The following is a 20102-nucleotide window of genomic DNA, read 5'->3' on the forward strand; positions in this document are numbered from 1 at the left end:
CCCCCCCCCCCCCCGTCCTATAACCTCACTCCCACTCCAACCCCTCCACACCCCAATCCTCACACGTCGCCGGTGCTCTTAGGAAGGTCATGAGAAACCTTGTGGGAATCAGCCTTTTTAGTTGACCTTGGAACTCTGGCTTGGGGAAAAAGCAGATTAAACGCAGGGTCAGCTGTCCTCACATCTGACGCGAGGCGGCAGTCTCGTCATTTCCGTCTCCAGATCGCCACAGAATGCAAAACTACAACTCTCACAATCCCTCGCGCCTTGCCCTTTCTTCGCCTCCCTCTTTCCTAACAGAATGCTAACACCCTAAGAATATCTGCAAAGCGTTTTCAGTCTTCCAAACCATTCCTTGGTTCAGACGTTTCTGCTAACAAACTCCGTTTTATTGACAAGCGCACCTCCCACCTCTCTGCTTCCTCGACACTACAATACCCAGAAGTCGCTGCACCACTTCAAGCCTACAATTTGTAGCCTTGGAGACAGAGAAACGCTAGACTGCTGGTTAGGTTAGGGGGAGAAAGACTGCGTCTAGAGAAAGCAGGATTCCGACTGGTGGAGAGGCCTATTTGTTCGCTTCCTTTTTCTTTTTCTACTTTCTTTCTTCACTTCATTTTAATTCTTTTTTATGTTAGTATACACGTTCTAAGTTTTTTAAAAAATATTTTGTGTATACGAGTACACACTGTAGCTGTACAGATGGTTGTGAGCCTATGTTTGGTTGTTGAGAATTGAATTTAGGACTTCTGCTCACTCCAACTCGCTCTCCCCAAAGATTTATTTATTATTATAAATAAGTACACTGTAGCTGTCTTCAGACACACCAGAAAAGTGCATCAGATCTCATTCCGGGTGGTTGTGAGCCACCATGTGGTTGCTGGCATTTGCTTTGGAAGAGCAGTCCATGCTCTTACTCACTAAGCTATCTCATCAGCCTAAGTTCTAAGTTTCTTTTTGGCCTTTTTTCATGCAATTTTTTTTCATGGTGTTACTCTTTACTCCGTGGCTGGTCTTCTCAACAAACCCCTTCCCCAGCCTTGTATCCTTCCACCCCCAGTAGGCAAAAGGACACATTTCAGGGTGGCATAAGTGTATTTCCTCTGGGTCAACTGGACAGTTGCAAGTGTGACAGGAGAGGCTAGTCTGAGCATGCAAGGCGTGCACGTTCCTGAGGTCCAAAGAGGTCTCCTGGGTGTTAAGTTTCAAGCCCCAGACAAAAGTGCCTACTTAAGATATTAAAGGGGGGACTAGAGAGATGGCTCAGCGGTTAAGAGCACTGACTGCCCTTCTGAAGGTCCTGAGTTCAATTCCCGGCAACCACATGATGGCTCACAACCATCCATAATGAGATCTGATGCCCTCTTCTGGAGTGTCTGAAGACAGCTACAGTGTACTTACATATAATAAATAAATCTTAAAAAAAAAAAAGATATTAAAGGGGACCTGGCCACCAGGTTCTACCAGCCTTTCTCAGTCTGTACCTATTGCAGGGCCCTCCTGGCAGGCATATTCTGCCCTCTACCCTAAACTTCTCCAGCCCAGGGGCTGGGCCACCCTTCCCTATGCAATCCAATCATTTTGGTTACCTGGTCCTTTCACCTACTCTCTTTAGCTTCCTGGCCTCTTGGTCTAGCCCTCCTCTCTCCCCTCCTCCCTCTCCTCATATTGCTTAGGGTCATGTTCACTTTGGACTCTCTCAGACATCCGTGCCTCTGACTATGTGTGTCTTTATCTACAATAAACCTTCTCATCTAACATACCTAGGAACAGCCATGTTCTTCCCTTTTTATTTTATTTTATTTTATTTTATTTTATTTTATTTTTCATTCACTGGGAAATGAATGCAACCTTTAGTCTCCCCCTTTCTGGTCTCAAAGATAACAAATCCCCTGCCTCTTTTGTTGGTAACATCATAGTTTCTCCTGGATAGATGGAGGCTTTGAAAGACTTGTGAGAATCTGAGTCACACTTCTTCTTTGGAGCCTCCCACCGTGTACCCCCATTCTTGGGCTGGGGCTCTCTCAGTCTCTTGGTTTCCCCTTTAGAGAAATGATGTGTAGAACTGAACCTCCGTGCTTCCCTCCTCCTTCCTCTTTCTGGGGCCTCAGGTGAGGTCCAATGTGCTTGGAACCTCAGTTTTCCCATCGGTGAAATGAAGTCGCTGTGTTTTCTCAGTGGTGCCGTTGTTTCCCACACAACGACCATTCAGATGTCACAGTTGACGCTCATCACTGTCTTGACTGAAGATCTAAATGAGTCACTTCCCTTTCTCTAGGCACTTATGTTTACACGCAGGTTGGATGTACTGAATTGTGCAGCTGACAGCATTTCACTTGTGCGCACACCAATGACTGTGTTCTTGCTAAGGGATGCCATAACAGGGTCTGGTGTCTAGTCTACCCTTATCCTGGTGATTGCTGTGCGACCCGAGAGTCATTCCTTGTCCTTCACTGAGCCTAGGGTTTCCTCAAGTATTACCCCTATTCTCTTTCTACTTGGTGAGATGTAAAGTGACTCCGGAAGTGACTTGAACGGAGTTATAATTTGATAAGGTAGGACCAGAAATCATTAGGGTTGCTCAAGAGGTTTAGGGCAGGCCTTTCCCCTTTACGTGGGATTTATACTGAGATTCCTAGAAAAATTCAGGTTTATAGTTTGGGAGGGAGTACGGCCTTAATAAGTGTTGAATTGTGCTGTGGAGAGTCTTCAATCAGACTCCACGGTGGAACGCTCCTCTTCTCACGTGCCCATCGTTTCCCCCATGGCTTTCAAACAGCCACAGAAGAAAATCTGTCCTCTCCTCTCAGGGTCACAGGGTCTCCAGACGGGCGACAACGAGGGTGGAAACACCCTTCTGGGCGTGGACATCCTTAGTCCCTGGCCAAAGCCTGAGGTTGGACGTACAAGCTCGCGGTTGTGCACGGCGTAAGGCGCGTGGAAGCCCTGTGAGTCCGGGGTGTGGAACGCTAGGAGAAGCATCCCGGAAAGGACGCATGCTGAATGGACTCTAACGGGAGCTTGGCCAAACCCCTTAGAAAAGCGCTTAGCGTAGGAGGGCGTACACGAGTCCGCAGAATAGCCGGCCAAATTATTGAGGGCGTGGCCTCGCGCTGTCTCCGGGGTTCTGCGACAGCAGCGTCTAGTTGTGCGTCAGGGGGCGTGGCTCCACGCTCGGGGGAAGCCCTGGGGGCGGGGCCGCACTGCCCTACGTCCTTCTGGAGGGGCGGGGGGGACCCGGGAGAGGCCCTGAAGGGATCCCTGGGGGTCTGGGAGGCGAGTGCGCAGGCGCGGGAGCTCTGTCGCTAGCAGTTCTGTGGCAGCTGTGAGACGGAGGACGCAGCAGGGAGACAGGTGAGGGGGTCTGGTGACTGCGAGCTTTCCTTCAGTGGGAATGATTGATAGCATGCGTGTGTGTGTGTGTGTGTGTGTGTGTGTGTGTGTGTGTGTGTGTGTGTGACAGAGAGACAGAGACCTGTTTGCGTGGGTCGCTCTGGTGATCTGAGTTGATTCGGGTGCACGCCTGAAGCTTCGTGTATGCTTGGCGTGTATTGTTTGTTGTGGGGTGAACACAGTATGAGAATCCTTCAGGAGACTCCACGTGTGTATGTGTGTGCGCGAGAGAAGAGAAGTGGAAAGGGGGGGGGGAAGGGAAGTGGGAGGGGGGAAGGGAGAGGGAGAGACCGACTAGACCTGTGAGCCCCAAGAAACAGGTGCGAATACCACCAACTGCGTGATGTGACCAGTGTGCCCTGTGTAAAGGAAGACACTACAAGAAGGGGCCGCTAGTGGATGTAGGAACAGAGTTCTGAGCATCTCGGTTGTACTTGTGTGTGAGTGTGACAGACTGATGGAGCTGTTTATCATAGTCTGAGGGCACTCGGCCTGTGGGGCCCAGGGACAGGTGACTGTACAGGAACTGATTCGAGTCCTAGTGGGAAAGGAAGCCACCGCAGGCTGGAGGGGCCCAAGGGTGTGGGCACATAGTTCTGAGTATCCCTATTGTCACTAGCTGCGTGGGTGTGAGAGTGTTGGCGTGTGTGTTTGTGTGTGTGTGAGAGTGTTGGCGTGTGTGTTTGTGTGTGTGTGAGAGAGAGAGGCTGATGAAGTTATTTATCAAAGTCTAGAGATACAGTGAGCCACCAGATGACAATGGCTTTGTGAGTGTGTGCCAGTGTGTGATTGATCGCGCCTCATCTCATTTGTTACCGTGGCAACGGGCTCCTCTAGAGGAGGAGATGTGATGGCCTAGTCTGGGAAACTGAACCTGTTAGGGATGAGACTTTTCCTTCTGTACAAAGGGATAAATGGCGCTCATCAGAGTGTTGATGGAAAGGCTAAACGGACTGTGAAATAATACAGGTGAAATGCCTTGTATAACGCCTGGGACATACTGAGTGTGGTGTAGGGTCTGGCCTTTGTTGTAGTGCTGAGGGTGGAGGTTTGGTGGTGTGTTGTTGGCCTGTACAGGTAGGATTGTAGTGGTGTTTTAGTGTCTACATTTGGAATTTGGCCGTCATTCACCCCACCCCCACCCCTGCCCCCCAGACTCCTTTTATCCCTAGGCAAGCACCTGGCTTCTTGGTGTCTGCCCAAGAATGGTCCTGCGGGAAAGTTACATCCTACCCTGACCTGTGGAACCTGTTGGGTGTCTTCCTTATCAAGGTAGCTTGAAGGCTTCAGTAGAGGAGTGGTGGGGAGTGGGAAGGGCCTCAGGCCAGACACCTTTAATGCTAGCACATGGGAGACAGAGGAGGGTGAGTCTCTGTGAAGTCAAGTCTAGCCTGGTTTACAAATAGATTTCCAGGACAGGGCTACACAGGCACTGCTCTTAAATTCAGAATGGAGACTCCTGTGGACACATGGGTAAAGAGGTTTCCTTAGTCCCTACTGGCTGCACTTTGTCCACATTTTTTTTTTTTTTTTTTTGGATATAGCTGCCTAATGACTGACTCTAGTACACCATTTGCTTTCTCCACAGTCACCAAAGCCATTTTTATGCCGTGTAGCCACCTCCAAATTTTGTTAAGTAGAAAGTCTGAGTAGTCTTTCTCCTGCTCAGTTCCTCTCACCTTTCCCCCAGTTATATCTTGTCACTGTCACCTTCCTGATCTGGTTCCACAAGCCTTCCTCACCTCACTCTGTCTTAGCACACAGCCATTTTTTTTTTTTTTTTTTTTTTTTTCTGGAGGGGGGGGGGGGGGGGGGGGGGGGGGGGGGAGTGGGGTAGGATGTCCAAGTGGGAGGGAGGTTTCNTGCTAGAGGGTGGGGAGGGGAGGGGGAGATGGGGGGTAGTGGGGTAGGATGTCCAAGTGGGAGGGAGGTTTCTCTGTATAGTCCTACTTGGGATTAAGGGCATGTTCCACCCCCATCCCAACCCCTCCCACTTCTGGCTACACACAGCCTTCTTATATCTCTCTGCACATCAAGTCCGTGCTTCATTAGCACAGGGCCTTGGCTGTACCTGGAAAGGTTGTCTTCCCTGTACCCTGTGGCTCACATTCAGATGTCAGCTTATGGCTACCCTCTTAGAGAGGTAACCGTAACTCCTGCATCCCTCTCTGGTCCCCCTATACGGTCCTTGTTTTACCTCTTAGGGTATGCATGTGCCCCCATGCCCAGTTTATGTTATGTTGGATGTGGAAACCTGGGGCTTAGTGCATGCCAGGCCATCTCACTCTGTCAACTGAGCTGCATGCCCGGCTCAGCACATGCTTCTTGTTACTCAGCTTCTCTGGGTTTGGTAGCTCTGGGAGTAGTGAAGGAAATAGTAAGGAGCCCTGCTCTTGACCCTAAATCACTGCGTGTCCTGTGCCCTGTGTCCCCACCTGAACAAATGGTGCATGGGAACAGCAACTTTCCTGCGTTGACTCTCATTACAGTACCTGTCACCTGCAGTCACCTGCCATAAGATGGGTGGCCAGGTGTCTGTACTCTCTTCCTTAGTGTCCTGGCCAGGAGCCTACTGTGATCATAGGAACAGACAGTGTTGTGTGATTCTCTTCTTGTCCCTTCCCGACTCTAATGATGGTGGGGGCTTATTTCAGGCACCTTGGCCTGGCACAGGTGACTGGGGACTGGGGACATCAGGGCCACTGAGCTTCATCATCTCTTTTCTGCTAGCACTCTGCCTCAGTCTGAATGTGGACCATCAGAAGCGGGAGGAAAGGATGCCTGCAGTCCGAGGGAAATCAAAATCCAAGGTAAGTGGTGACTGTAACCCTGGGTCATTCTGGTCCCGCACAGTTTGTTTTCACATTTTGTACATTCACCCCCTCCCCGCCACCCGCCACCCCCCCCCCCCCCCCCCCCGCAACCTAGGTACTCTATATAAGTTAAGTTTTCCTGGAGCTAAGGAGATGGCAGTAAAGTACTTGCCATTCAATCAGGATGATCAAGTTAGGATTCCTGTTTAAAAAGTCATCGAGATGGCTCATCAGATAAAGGCACCACCCACCAAGCCTGGTCACTTGAGGTTGATTCCCAAGACTTACATTGTGGTAGGAGAGAATGTCAAACTGTCTCCTGACATCCATCTTGCACCATGGCACATACCTCTCCACGTACACACATAAGTAAGTAGATAAATGTAAAACCAAAAGTCAGAAAAAAAGAAATAAAGGGCAGGTTCAATAATATCCATCTGTAATAATATCCATCTGTAATAATATCCATCTGTAATAAATCCCACTGCCCCTGGAGCTCCAGGGTGAGCGAGAGACCCTGGCTCAGAAAACAAGGTGGAGAACAGCTGACCGACCTCAGCTCTCCATCTGCTTGGCATGTGTGCACCCTTACACGTGCACACCACGCCCAAATGAACGTGTACATCTGTCTATCCTCCACCCCATACACATCATCTTCCTGTGTTGTGATAAACCATTGGTAATCAGATTAAAGAACAGATTTCAATTTGGAAGGAGCCAGACGGTACGATTGAATGCCAGCTCCATTATTTAGTAATTATATGAAACTGGAATAATTTATCTCACCTCTCTAGGTCCTAGTTTCCTCATTTGTAGTATTACTATGATCCTCTTGACAATGCCTTACCACTACTAAGGGTGATTACTGAGTGAACCAGTATAGTTAGGTACTTAGAGAAAAAAATGCCTTGACTATAAAAACCAGTAAGTCCAAATTGCTGTTGTTTTTTTTTAAAGCAGCATAATCTTTAGTAACAGTTTCATTATTTTATTACATTATTATGTTACATGCTATTAACATTATTTAATACCTCTGCTCTTTTGGTTTCATAACCCCTGTCATGACATGTCGCTTGTAGTCACCATTCTTCTCCAGCCCTGCAGAAAGCACTTTTGAAGCTCCTGGTTGAATAGACTCTTAATTTTCTTTCATTTCAGGCACCAGTGACTTTTGGGGACTTAGCCATCTACTTCTCCCAGGAGGAATGGGAATGGCTGAGTCCCATTCAGAAAGATTTGTACGAGGATGTCATGTTGGAGAACTATCACAATCTAGTCTCAGTTGGTAAGGTGTCATGGCCCACACTTCCCTGTCTCAGTTGGTAAGGTTTCACTTCCCACCCCAGCCCCACCCAGCCGCAGTCAGTAATCCAGAACCATCCTGTGAAGGGCATGAGTCAGTTAGGGTCTTTTCAGGAAAATGGAAGTTGTGTGCATTCTTTTAAAAGCGTGTGTGTCTGTGGTGTCTGTGTCTGTTTCTGAATTACACAGTTGGTTGGTTTTTTACTGTAGTCACAGAGTTAGACATCAGTTGCCACGGAACCTTTTTCATTACTCTCCAATGAAACCTGGTAGTCAAGAGCAATTCATTTCCCATGTCTGTATATCCTGTGAGAGTGGGCAATCCCTAGCTGTCATTCTGTCTCTTTGGATTTGCTATTCTGAGCCTTGTATACAAATGGAGTCATAACTGTATGGCTTTTTCTCATTTAGTATAATGTTTTGAGGCTCACAACTGATGTTGCACATATCAGTACTTTATTCTGATGTATTATTGAATCATTACATTGTATGGCTAGAGTTCATCTCGTTTTATCTTTCATTAACCAATGGGTGTTTATGTTGCTCTACTTTTAATGAATTACTGCTGTGAGCTTTCATGAATAGGTTTTGGGGCATATGTTTTTATTTCCCTTGGTTATAAATGGAATGGGTGGGTCATATGGAAACTGCACTTTTTTTTTTTTTTGGTTTTTCAAGACAGGGTTTCACTGTATAGCCCTAGCTGTCCTGGAACTCACTTTGTAGACCAGGCTGGCCTTGAACTCAGAAATCCGCCTGCCCCTGTCTTCTGAGTGCTGGGATTAAAGGCATGCGCCCCCACACCCAGCGAAACTGCACATTTTTTTTTAAAGATTTATTTATTTATTTATTATATGTAAGTACACTGTAGCTGTCTTCAGACACTCCAGAAGAAGGAGTCAGATCTCATTACGGATGGTTGTGAGCCACCATGTGGTTGCTGGGATTTGAACTCTGGACCTTCGGAAGAGCAGTCGGGTGCTCTTACCCACTGAGCCATCTCACCAGCCCGAAACTGCACATTTTTTATGATTTATATATTTTATGTATATGAGCATTTTGCCTGAATGTATGTATGAACACCGTGTACACAACTGGTACCTATGGAGGCCAGAAGAGAGCACCAGATCCCCTGGAACCATAGTCACAGGCAGTTGTAAGTCACCATGTATTTGCTAGGGATCAAACCCAGGTCCTCTGCATAACAGCCATTGTTCTTAACCTCTGAGCCATCTCTCCAGTCCCCCTTGCCATGTAATTTTTATCATTGTTGCTTTAAAAGAATTTACTCTAAGGAGTTGACAGGTATTAAAAGGTGAACTTGAACATTGATTTATCATAGAGGTATAACAGGGATGCAGCTACCACCTCCAAGGCTGTGGGGAGAGAAGGAAGAGTTGATAGCTTTTTACGGCTGAAAGGAAGAGCCTTGCAAAGCTAGAATTCGGATTTCTGAAAAAGAAGGGGGGGTGCTGTCTGGTTTGCTTATATGAGATGAGTTCTGAATAGGGGATTCAAAGAAAACTGGAAACTGAAATAGAACTCCAACTGGCAAAACTGGCAAAGGGCACATTTGATTGCAGAGCTTGAGGCCATGCAAAGTCAAATTCTCTGACTTCGTAAATCCTCAATGGATCCAATTGCTATTTTCTTCCTCGTGTGTGTGTGTGTGTGTGTGTGTGTGTTTAACAGTTATAGATATTTTAACATATAGCAATGCATATACTACTTGCTTTTTCATACATGTACTTTTTTGGCCTCAGAACCTTGAGTGGAGGTCTAACATACCAGTGGATCATAGAATGAGGGTGATTTAGAGCTGAAAGGTGATAGCGTAAGACCTCGTGCCAGAAGCACCTGGCCCTATGTTCAGAAAAATAATTTATTTTATAGAGTTAAACAACTCTACTGTATATAACTTAGCTTTCATCATCTCTATGTGAAAAATTAAAACCAACTCTCACACTTAACCATTCAAGCCCAGAATAGTCTGATATCAGAGCAGAAGGCTACCCCAATACACAAAAAGTTCTTACTTGACTATCAGGCTGACATTGTAATTCTGACTATCTACCTGGGTCAGTATCAGATCCACAGATTAGGGGCTCAGTGTCACAAGACTATCCCTACCTCAAATTCTGACTTAGTTAGGGTTTTACTGCTGTGAACAGACACTGTGACCAAGGTAACTCTGATAAAGTACAACATTTAATTGGAGCTGGCTTACAGGTTCAGAGGTTCAGTCCACTATCATCAAGGCAGGAGCATGACAGCATCCACACAGGCATGGCACAGGAGGAGCTGAGAGTTCTACATCTTCATCTGAAGGCCTCTGGGAGAAGAGTGTCCTCAGGCAGCTAGGAAGAGGGTCTCAAAGCTCACATCCACAGTGACACACTTCCTCCAACAAGGTCACACCTCCTAATAGTGCCACTCCCTAAGTGCCAACCACCACAGATACCATTCACAAGTCCAGGCCTCTGGAGTTCCCACCTAACTGTAGGTTGGAGGTTCCTACAAATTGCCCTCTCCCAGGTTTGATAGAACTCAGATATGGGCTTTAAGTTTTCTAGTTCAGCATAAGTGATGCTGTAGAGACTGCAGATGAAGAGATGAGTCAGGAGAGATTGCAGGGGTGGGGGGAGAGTGCAGAGTCTCCATGCCCACCTTAGCGTGCTCTCTGAACCCTTCCTTTGGGTTTATAAAGGCTTCATTGTATTGGTTTGGTTGATCAGTCAGGAATTGATTTGATTCCCCAGCCCTCTTGTGAAGTTAGGGGACAGGATGGAGGCCAAAGTTATAATCACTGTTGATTTCTCTAGCTGATTCTGAGGAGCTCATGTGCACCCACTATCTCATTAGCATATATGAAAGACACCACTCTGGAGGGTCAAAGTTTTATAAGCTGAGTGCCTGGTGTCATGAATCTACATTTCTTAGAAATAACTATGTTCTCAGGGCAGTGGTGGCACATGCCTTTGATCCCAGTACTCAGAAGGCAGAGGCAGGCAGATCTCTGAGTTTGAGGCTAGCCTGGTCTACAAAGCGAGTTCCAGGACAGTAAGGGCTACACAGTGAAACCCTGTCTTGAAACTTCACACTCCTTCAAAAAATAGAAAAAAAAAGATCACCATGTCTACACTTATTCCTACTATCCTCCCATTGTGCAGCTGCCGCTCACATTGTGTCCCCACATTCACAGTGTATTCTCACTGTGATGACAAACGCACATTTTATTAACACAAGACTTGGCTCTGATTTCAGTGGTGCCCACTTAATGACTGGTTCCGGTATTTGTCCCATGTGTAGGTCTTGCCTGCCGGAGGCCAAATATCATCGCCTTGTTGGAGAAAGGGAAAGCACCATGGGTGATAGAGCCATCAAGAAGACGCTGGGGTCCTGGTGAGTGACTGAGAACCAAGGTCTATGTCTTGTCATTCAAGCTGCGAATGACAGCCAAAGCACTGCATACACTGCGCTATTGGTCACAGCAGAAATTTGTCATACACAGCCCTAAGAGTTGGAAACTCTAAGAGGAAGACTCTAGCAGATATAGTATCTAATGATGAGCCAGGCTCATAGATGTTGCCTTTTTCCTGTGTTGTCATAGGACAGGAGGGTCAGGGAACACTATCACAACACTAATCCGAGCCAAAAGGCTGCAACCCCCAAACCTGACTGAGTCCCAAGGGCCCTCGCCATGTAGCCTAGTACTCCTTGAAATAGTTATAAAAGTCAGATATTTCCTGTGGTTGATGGAGTTCTTTAATGGCTGTTCTGGGGACTTCCTGGAAGAGGTTCCTATGGTCTTCTCCCAGCAGCCAATGAGCTCATGATTCATAGGCAGTTGCCATGTGTGTGCTCCATCTCCCTCCTCCTCCCCCTCCAGTCTTCTCTTCTTATCTCTTACTCTCATTTTAAAAGAAACTTCTCTGCAGGTTTGTTTGTTTGTTTGTTTGTTTGTTTGTTTGTTTTTAAAACCCCTTCTTCCCTTTAATTTCCCAAATCACTCTTGGATACCTTGAACCATTTCCTATCTAATACTCTTCTTCATGCCTCAAGGCCTGATCCTGTTCTCTCAACCCTTCCTCCTGTTAAACATAAGCTCACAGTGGCTGATTAAGTGCCAGAGCTTCTTTTCCTGAAACAACCGTACCTGCCTTGTGTTTCTTTTGCACAATCAGGAGGGGACGTCCTCTTTGAAGTGTCGCTTGAGAGCTCCCCACTACCCATGGAAAAGCTTCAGGCCTGTGCAAAGAGGTCAGGTCACAGTGTGAGTCCTTAGGGTGAGAATAACAAATGTTCATTTAGTCTCTACTTGGTGTTGTTGTGGGGGGCCTGCTTAAATCCAACATGAACTCAAACACTAGTCAATGTGGATGACAAAAATGTATTGTAATCAAGCTGCCACTGATCCATCAGGGCCCCAGAACAGACTCAGGAGCTGCACTACTACTCTGAAGGGAAATTGCACAGCATATTTAAAGGACAAAGCCATAAAGAGAGGGGGAACTGGCTGGGCTGTAGCACTGTCTAATCATATTTTGACAGAAGGGTTTGTAGAAAGAATCTCCTATAAGCACCCACCCCATGTCAATAAAAAAGCTGAGGCAGGAAATAGGTGGGACACTGGCAGGAAGGCAGAGGATTCTGGGAAATAGTAAGAGTATAAGATAAGTGGGGAGAGCTCTGCAACATGAGACGGGAGACAGACCAAGGAAATAGAGGTATCGGAACTTGGAGAGACACTGAGGGGGATGCTGAGGAGATGAGAAGGAAGAAGCTGGCCAGGACTGAAGGAGAGGTAACTAACCAAGTGGTACACATAGAGTAGATTAAATGGTTAAATAAGAGCTAGTCAGGGAATGAGCCAAAGCTTATAGCCTAGGCATTTAATAATGACTAATTAGTCTTAGAGTTGTCATTCCAGGAGACAGGGCTGGGAAAGGGAAATTTGGAATTTAAAAATGATTTCTATAGGGGTTGAGCAAGGGAGTTTTCACCGGACAGGTTAGGAGTAGCTTTGTGGTCCTGGGAACATAAACTTAGCTTGACCCTGCCAGCAAAAAGGAAACATTGTCCTTGAGATGTCTGGATTCAGACAACTGTTTCCTCATTAAAAAAAAAAAAAAAAAAAAAAAAAAAAGNTGTCCAGCTGGGAAATCTCCAGCTCCTCTAGGGCCTGGGACCTTGACTAGTTTTTTTCTATTAAATGGAGTCTGAAAATGAAATGGTAGTACTTAGAGTAGATTTATTTTGCTTGTTCCCAACAGTGTCAGGAATGCTTTGAGATACAGGTTCCTCCTGGCAATGCTATAATGGGAGAATTGGGTTGCATTAGGTGAATGGGGCACTGCCATCCTGAGAGGCTCAGTGACTTGGTGGACCCAAAGTTGAAACTCAGCCTGCCTTTGTATCTAGAAACAAAGGTCTTCACCTTCCTCCCCTCTAGGACCCCATGACTTTGTTTTCTCACTTCCTATCAGAAGAGGTATCAGCTGATTGATGGCGCTCACACTTGCATGACTTTGTCATTCCTTAAGAGGTGTTCATCACTTCTCTAACTCCTCCTCCTCCTCCTCCTCCTCCTCGTCTTCTTCTTCTTCTTCTTCTTCTTCTTCTTCTTCTTCTTCTTCTTCTTCTTCTTCTTCTTCTTCTTCTTCTTCTTCTTCTTCTTTTTTGGGGGGTTTTCGAGACAGGGTTTCTCTGTATAGCCCTGGCTGTCCTGGAACTCACTCTGTAGACCAGGCTGGCTTCAAACTCAGAAATCTGCCTGCCCCTGCCTCCCAAGTGCTGGGATCGAAGGCGTGAGCCACCACCATCCGGCTTCTCTAGCTGTTCTTTTTGGCTCCCTTTCAGTTACTCTTTCCCTATGTGGATAAATTGCTCTTTGGTTGTCCCAGTTAAACATTGTTTAATTTGAGTCTTCAAAATAGCACTCATTGAATTTTTCTGCAGATGACCATACCAGGAGCTAGGTATAAGCTATGGAGAAAGACCACTGATGTGTAGCTTTTAGTGACTGTGAGCTTCTAAGGGTATGTGTTTGTCACTGACAAATACAGCGTAAAAGAGAGAGGTTTATTTTGGTTTTTGGCTTCAGAGGGTTCATTTCAGGGTTGACTGGATCCATTGTGTTTAGGCCCAAGGTGGTAAAAATTGCTTTGCTACAGGATGGCTCAACTGTATAGTAGCCAGGAAGCAGAGATGACAGGAGAGGGCTGGAGACAAGGTGTTATCTTTTTTAAGGCAAATCTCCAGTGACCTGCTTCTGCCATCTAGGCCCAACTTCTTGCTTTGCACCACCTCTCAATACTGCCAGCCTGTTAGGAATCCATCAAGATATTAATCTACCAATGAAAGCAGATTAACTCTCATTGTTTAATCCCCTGTTAGTGATTAAACTTACAAGCCAAGGGCCAAGTCCTCAATATATGAACTTTTCTGGGGGCATTTTCATGTTCAAATCCCAGATAGTTAAGTATACAAAGAAGCCAAAGCAGTACCAACGTGCCAGGCAAGGCATGCCCACTAGTGTAATGTTATCTTGAAGGTTTATGAAGTAACCAACCACTCTGATTGGATCTGAGTCCTGCTCCACAAGGGGAAATCCATGCCTCATATTATACTCTTGCTCAAAATCCCATGACGCAAAAGTCACAGGCCCTGGGGAACGGGGACAGCTACTACTACTATTTATTTTGTTTTAAAAAGAAAAGATGGCCGGGCGTGGTGGCGCACGCCTTTAATCCCAGCACTCGGGAGGCAGAGGCAGGTGGATTTCTGAGTTCGAGGCCAGCCTGGTCTACAAAGTGAGTTCCAGGACAGCCAAGGCTACACAGAGAAACCCTGTCTCNAAAAANNAAAAAAAAAAAAAAAAAGAAAAGATGTTGCTCCGGGGTGGTACATGCCTTTAGTCCTGGCACTCAGGAGACAGGCAGGTGGATCTCTGTGAGTGCAAGACCAGCCTGGTGAGTTCAGGCCAACCAGAGTTACATGTGAAACTCTGTCTCAAGAAAACCAGAAAACAAACAAACAACAACAATAAAAATAGAACAAAACTAAAAACAAAAAAATTGTTTTTCTCATTCTATCCTGAAGCATATTTTATTTATTTCTTGTTTTCTGTTTGGTTATTGGAAAGTTGGTCTTTTTTAAAACTTCTTTTTTTCCATTCTCTCTCTCTCTCTCTCTCTCTCTTTCTCTCTCTCTCTCTGTGTGTGTGTGTGTGTGTGTGTCACACACACATGTGCATGCATTGAGCATGAGTATGTGTGCATGTTTGCATGTGGGCACAGTGTGTAGGTGCATTTGGTGATCTGAGGTTGGTGTCAGGAACCATCCTCCGTCAGTCTTCCATCTTTCTCACTGAGGCAGAGTCTGTCAGTCAAACCTAGAGCTCCACAGTTAGTCTTGCTAGCCAGCCTGCCCTGGGTCTCCCGTCTACAAACCTGAGGCTGGAGTTAGGCCACCAGGACAACTTATCATTTACTTGGGTTCTGGAAATCCAGAGTCTGGCTCTTAAGGTTATACAGCAAGTGTTTTAACCACTGAGCCATAGCTCCAGCCCAGGGGGTTTGTTTCTTGATTTTTCTTTACCTTTTTGTGTGTGCATACCTAAAGGTCAGGTGGTAGGTAGGCATGTGGATGGTTTGCAGACATTATATGACAATGTATGGGATTTGGTTCTCTCCTTCCACCATGTGGGTCCCAGAGATCAAGCTAGGGCAATCAGACTTAGAAGAAGTAAGTACCTTTACTGCCTGAGCCCTCTCAAAGGTATTTTTCATATGGTTGAATGCATTGACTCTATCTTGTCATTTATCTTGCTGTGTGTAGACATTCATCTGCCTTCTAGAATTTTGAATATGTCCTATTTTATTTTAGTTTGCTCTTAAATGTTTTTAATGTGTGTATGTTGTATGTTCTGTGTGTGGGGGCACGTGCATGGTACAGTGTGTGTATGTGCGGAGGACAGAGGACAACTTTGAAGAAATGATTCTCTCCTTCCACCTTTATATAGGTTCCAGGGATATAACTCGGGTCTTCAGGCTTGTGTGATATCACTGGGCTTAACGATAGCATCTGGTCTGGTTTAGACTCCCTTCTTTGAAACAGGGAGATAAACTGAAGGGATGTGTATAAGAAAAGAAGAAGTCCTCAGTACATAAAGGTGCAAAGAAAGAGATTAGAAAGTGTCTGTTGAGATGGCTTAGTGGTTGAGAGAGCCTACTGTTCTTCCAGAGGAGCTGGGTTTGAGTCTTAGCACTGTTGGTGGGTGGATCCCTGTAACTCCAGTTCCAGGAGACCCATCACCATTCTCTAGCTTCTTCATGTACCTACACTTATATGGATACTCACATAGAAAACAAAAACTTGAAAAAATAGATAAAGGAAAGCCAATGGGGTTGGAACCAGGAAGTATTCCACAATAGATTCCAAAATTCTATTTATTTATTTATTTATTTATTTATTTATTTAGAATTATGTATATATGCTTATATGAATGCAGGTGCCAGCAGATGGGAGAGACATCAGATTCACCTAGAGCTAGAGTTAGGTGGTTGGTTGTAAACTACACCGCACATGTGCTTAGGTCCTCTGCAGTGGTGTACACTCCTGACAACTGAGCCGTCTCTCCATTCCCCAGTTTCTTTTAAAAACATCATATATATGTGTGTGTGTGTGTGTGTGTGTGTATATGTGTGTTTTATATATACATGTGTGTGTATGTATGTATGTGTGTATATGTAAATATATGTGTATATATGTATATATATGTGTGTATATATATATACATACATATACATACAAACATGTATATATGTATATGAATGAGGGTTTTATATATATGCATATAGTACATTATATCTGAAGGGACTCTAGCCAGCCCAAGCATGGCAAACATGAATCCAACAGGCTTTGCCCTTCTCCCCCATTCCCTCTGCCTTGCTAAAAAACAGCTTACAAGATCCATTTCCTTATTTGGCCACTTCATCCTCCCGAGTCTGACTACCAAAGTCCAGCTATCAAAACTCCTCTATGGCTCACCTAATGCACATAGCCATTAAATTTGAACACCTCACCCTAACACAGGATTTTCCCTTTTCCCTTAATAAACTGTCATTTGTCTATAGACCACATCTGTTTCCTCTCTATCCAGATGCAGTCCTTTGTCCCTCTGGGACAAATACCTGTTCCCTTCCCCTTCCCCCTAGTCCTCCTGTCTGTCTCTTATTTCCTGCTTTTTGTCCCTCTGGCAAATAAGTCTCCTTTGTGCTGAGAACTTGCTCGTGAGATGTCTTGTACCTTCAACATTTCCTGCAGCTTAGCCTTCCCAACCCCCCACCCCCACTCCCTTGTATGTCCCCTTGCGCTTTGTTTGTTTTGTTTGATGTAAACCACTGAGGGTTTTTTAGTGTCGCCTGCTAGAATACTGACTGATCTTGTTTGATTGAACCTGGGCAGGAGACCTTTAGTTGTACTATTGGGCCTCAGCCGAGACTCTAGAGAGGAGATGATGCAAGAGGTTTATTTCCTGCTGGGCTGGGGTTGTCCTGCACCAGAACAGAGGCGACCCCTTCTCTTTCTTTCATACGCTTTTTATACAATTTTTGAGGGCAGATTATAGCATCAGCAACAAGGCACATAATGAATGGTGGTTCTGGTGATCTTTACATTAATTGGCTGGGCAGGGAAGGGGACTCAGGGACCTTCCCTAAGGCCCCGTGGGAAGTTCAAGTCAGGGCTCCCTCAGTTGCAGTGAATTCATGAGTGTAGTGAACACACTCCTCTCTGTCCTGACTCTTAACATTCTTCCAACCCCCTTCTCCACCGTGTTCTAGTCTTCTCTCTTAACTACCTTTCTGTCAATTGTGGTAAAATACGCTGATAAAAGCAACTTAAGGGAGAGAGGTGTCTTAGTCACTGTTCTGTTACTGTGAAGAGACACTATAATCAAGGCAGCTTTATAAAAGAAAGCATTTAATTGGAGGCTTGTTGACAGTTTTATAGGGTTAGCTCATGATCATCATGGTAGAAAGCAAACAGGCATGGCACTGGAACAGTAGCTGAGAGCTTTACCATCCTGATCTGTAGACACCAGGGGAGGGGTAGAGGGAGACAGACAGACAGACAGACAGACAGACACACACACACACATACACACACACACACACACACACACGGAGAGAGAGATTGAGAGATTGAGACTAGGTGCCTGGTGTATGCTTTGGAAATTTCAAAGCTGGCCCCTAGTACATAAGTCCTCCAACAAAACCACACCTACCCCAACAAGGCCACGCCTCCTATTCCCATTTCATTAACTGTTGTTTAAGCATTAAACACAAAAGGGCAGCTGTAACGGTCAAGAAGTTATATTGTGTTCACCCAACATTCTTTTTACATAGTCCAGGACCTCTGCCTATGTAATAGAGTCACCCCCTGTAATCCAACACTCTTCTGGGGAGAGGTGTGTAAGAGATTGGTATTGGCTCAGGCCCCCCAAGACCAAGTTCTCAGCACAAAGATTTATTTGCTCAGAGGGACAAAGGGGAGGGAATAAGGAGCAAAGACAGGGAGTTAGAGGAGAAGGGAGAAGGGGAAGGGAACAAGGAATAGGGGTGTTTGTGTGTGTGGGGGGTTGAAACCAGAGGGACAAAGGACTGCCTCTGGATAGAGAGGAGACAGCCATTGCACATAGGGAAATGATGGTTTATAAAGGTAAAATGGAAACCCTGTGTTAGGATGAGGTGTTTAATTACATAGGTTAATTAGGTGAGACAAAGGGGGCTTTTGATTGCTAGACTTCAATAGTTGATAGCTAGACCCTGATAGTTAGTCTCAGGAAGAGGATGTGGCCAAATAAGAGAATAGACCTTGCGGCCCAGATTTAGGAATGTAGTCTAAGGGTTTTTAGCAAGGCAGATGGAATGGGGGACAAGGGCAAGGCCTATCAGAGCCATTGTTTGCAAGCTAGCTAGAGTCCCTTCAAGGTAGACAAACATCTGCTCACCCCAGACAGGGAACCAATTACAGACCAACTCAAGGGTGCCACCAGAGTCCAACTTGATGAACCAATGGATTTTATGGGAGTTACTTACCAGGAGTGTGGGTGAGGGATTACTTACAGGAGCAGAAATGACTGAAAGACGGCTGCATCACCCAGGCCTACCCCAGCATGAGTGACAGCCTACAGAAACTGGGGAACCTGGAACATCCCAGATATCCTGCAGGCAGCTTAACAGGTTGGAGAGTGTTCTTTCCAAGTGACTCTGATCTAAGCCTCCTCCAGGCTGCTCAGCTGGTGTCTGTTTCTTCCAGGCAGCTGGTCTGGTTTCAGTGTTCTTTGCAGCTCAGCTTCCTTTGTCTGAGAGGAACTTTCAACTTTTATTATTTACTCTCGCAGGGAGGGGGCCTGGTGAATCTGATCTGATTCAGGGACTTCCTGATGGTATCTTGAGGTATTTATCATTTTACCCAAAGAGGTTCCAAACAGAATGGAATGTTTCAATCTTGGAGGACACTGCTGCACAACAGCACAAAAAACAGCTCACAAAGGCTGTAAAACTGGAGCATACTGTACAACTTGCCTTGTCTATCTAACAGGTTGGGGAGTATCTCTTGCAGGCAGCTCAGGCAGTCTGAGCCTCTTTTGTTTGAGAATGTCTTTCAGGAACCATTACTGACTGCTTACGTATGTTCAGGGAGAGAGAAGCCTAACGTATTTGTTCAGTTTCAGGGACTTCCAAAAACCTTTGATGTTTACTTTCTGATCTTAACAAGCTTCTCTGCAGGATACTATGATTTTTATCTCTTCTTAGAACATCCTGTGTCTTAATGAGTTTCCTTGAATGGTGGACTGCCATCCTATGTTTTAATCATCTCCCCCTTTACAACATAACTATTTTATCCACCTGCTTTCCTACATCCTGCGTCTAAATGAGCTTCTTTCCAAGATGGATGGTTTTAATCCTAGAGGAAAGTCCTATGCAACACCCAACAATGGGAGGGTCTCCCCTCATTCATCCTAATCAGAATAATGCTTCACAAGCCCAGGGGCGTGTCTCTCAGCCATCGAGATAATTGCATCTTCTAAAATACAATAATTGAAGGCACTTTGAATAGTCTTGTTCTTTTTATTCATAATGACCCGACATCAATAATGAACCAAAAAAGCTTCAGTTCTCAGGTGTTTGAACATCAGAATTAACAGATGGAGGAGATAGTATGGACCAGATATTTTGTATTTATTATTTATAGTTCTCAGAAAATTACTGTCAGGTAGCAATTGTATACATTTCATTTAAAAATTTAAAAAATTATATGGTGGGCTGGAGAGATGGCTCAGCCATTAAGAGCACTAGCTGTTTTTTCAGAGGTCCTGAGTTCAATTCCCAACAATCACTTGGTGTCTCATAACCATCTGTAAAGGGATCTGATGCCCTCTTCTGGTGTGTCTGAAGACAGCTACAGTGTACTCACATACATAAAATAAATATATATATATTTTTTTTTTTTGGTTTTTCGAGACAGGGTTTCTCTGTATAGCCCTGGCTGTCCTGGAACTCACTCTGTAGACCAGGCTGGCCTCGA

At 45.4% G+C, this 20102-nt stretch overlaps 1 protein-coding gene across 1 annotated transcript in view; it reads left to right on the forward strand.

The window, feature by feature from the left end:
* The first annotated feature begins 3283 nt into the window (after positions 1-3283).
* The window catches only part of Znf667 (zinc finger protein 667), a 76461-nt gene continuing 59642 nt past the window's right edge, over positions 3284-20102 (forward strand). The window contains 5 exon segments of the mRNA XM_029479246.1: positions 3284-3354; positions 4549-4665; positions 6124-6203; positions 7365-7491; positions 10818-10910. Of these exon segments, the coding sequence (XP_029335106.1) occupies positions 6171-6203; positions 7365-7491; positions 10818-10910 (253 nt within the window). The 5' untranslated portion in view covers positions 3284-3354; positions 4549-4665; positions 6124-6170.

The sequence above is a fragment of the Mus caroli genome, chromosome 7 (assembly GCF_900094665.2).
Source record: "Mus caroli chromosome 7, CAROLI_EIJ_v1.1, whole genome shotgun sequence".
Lineage (NCBI taxonomy): Eukaryota > Metazoa > Chordata > Mammalia > Rodentia > Muridae > Mus > Mus caroli.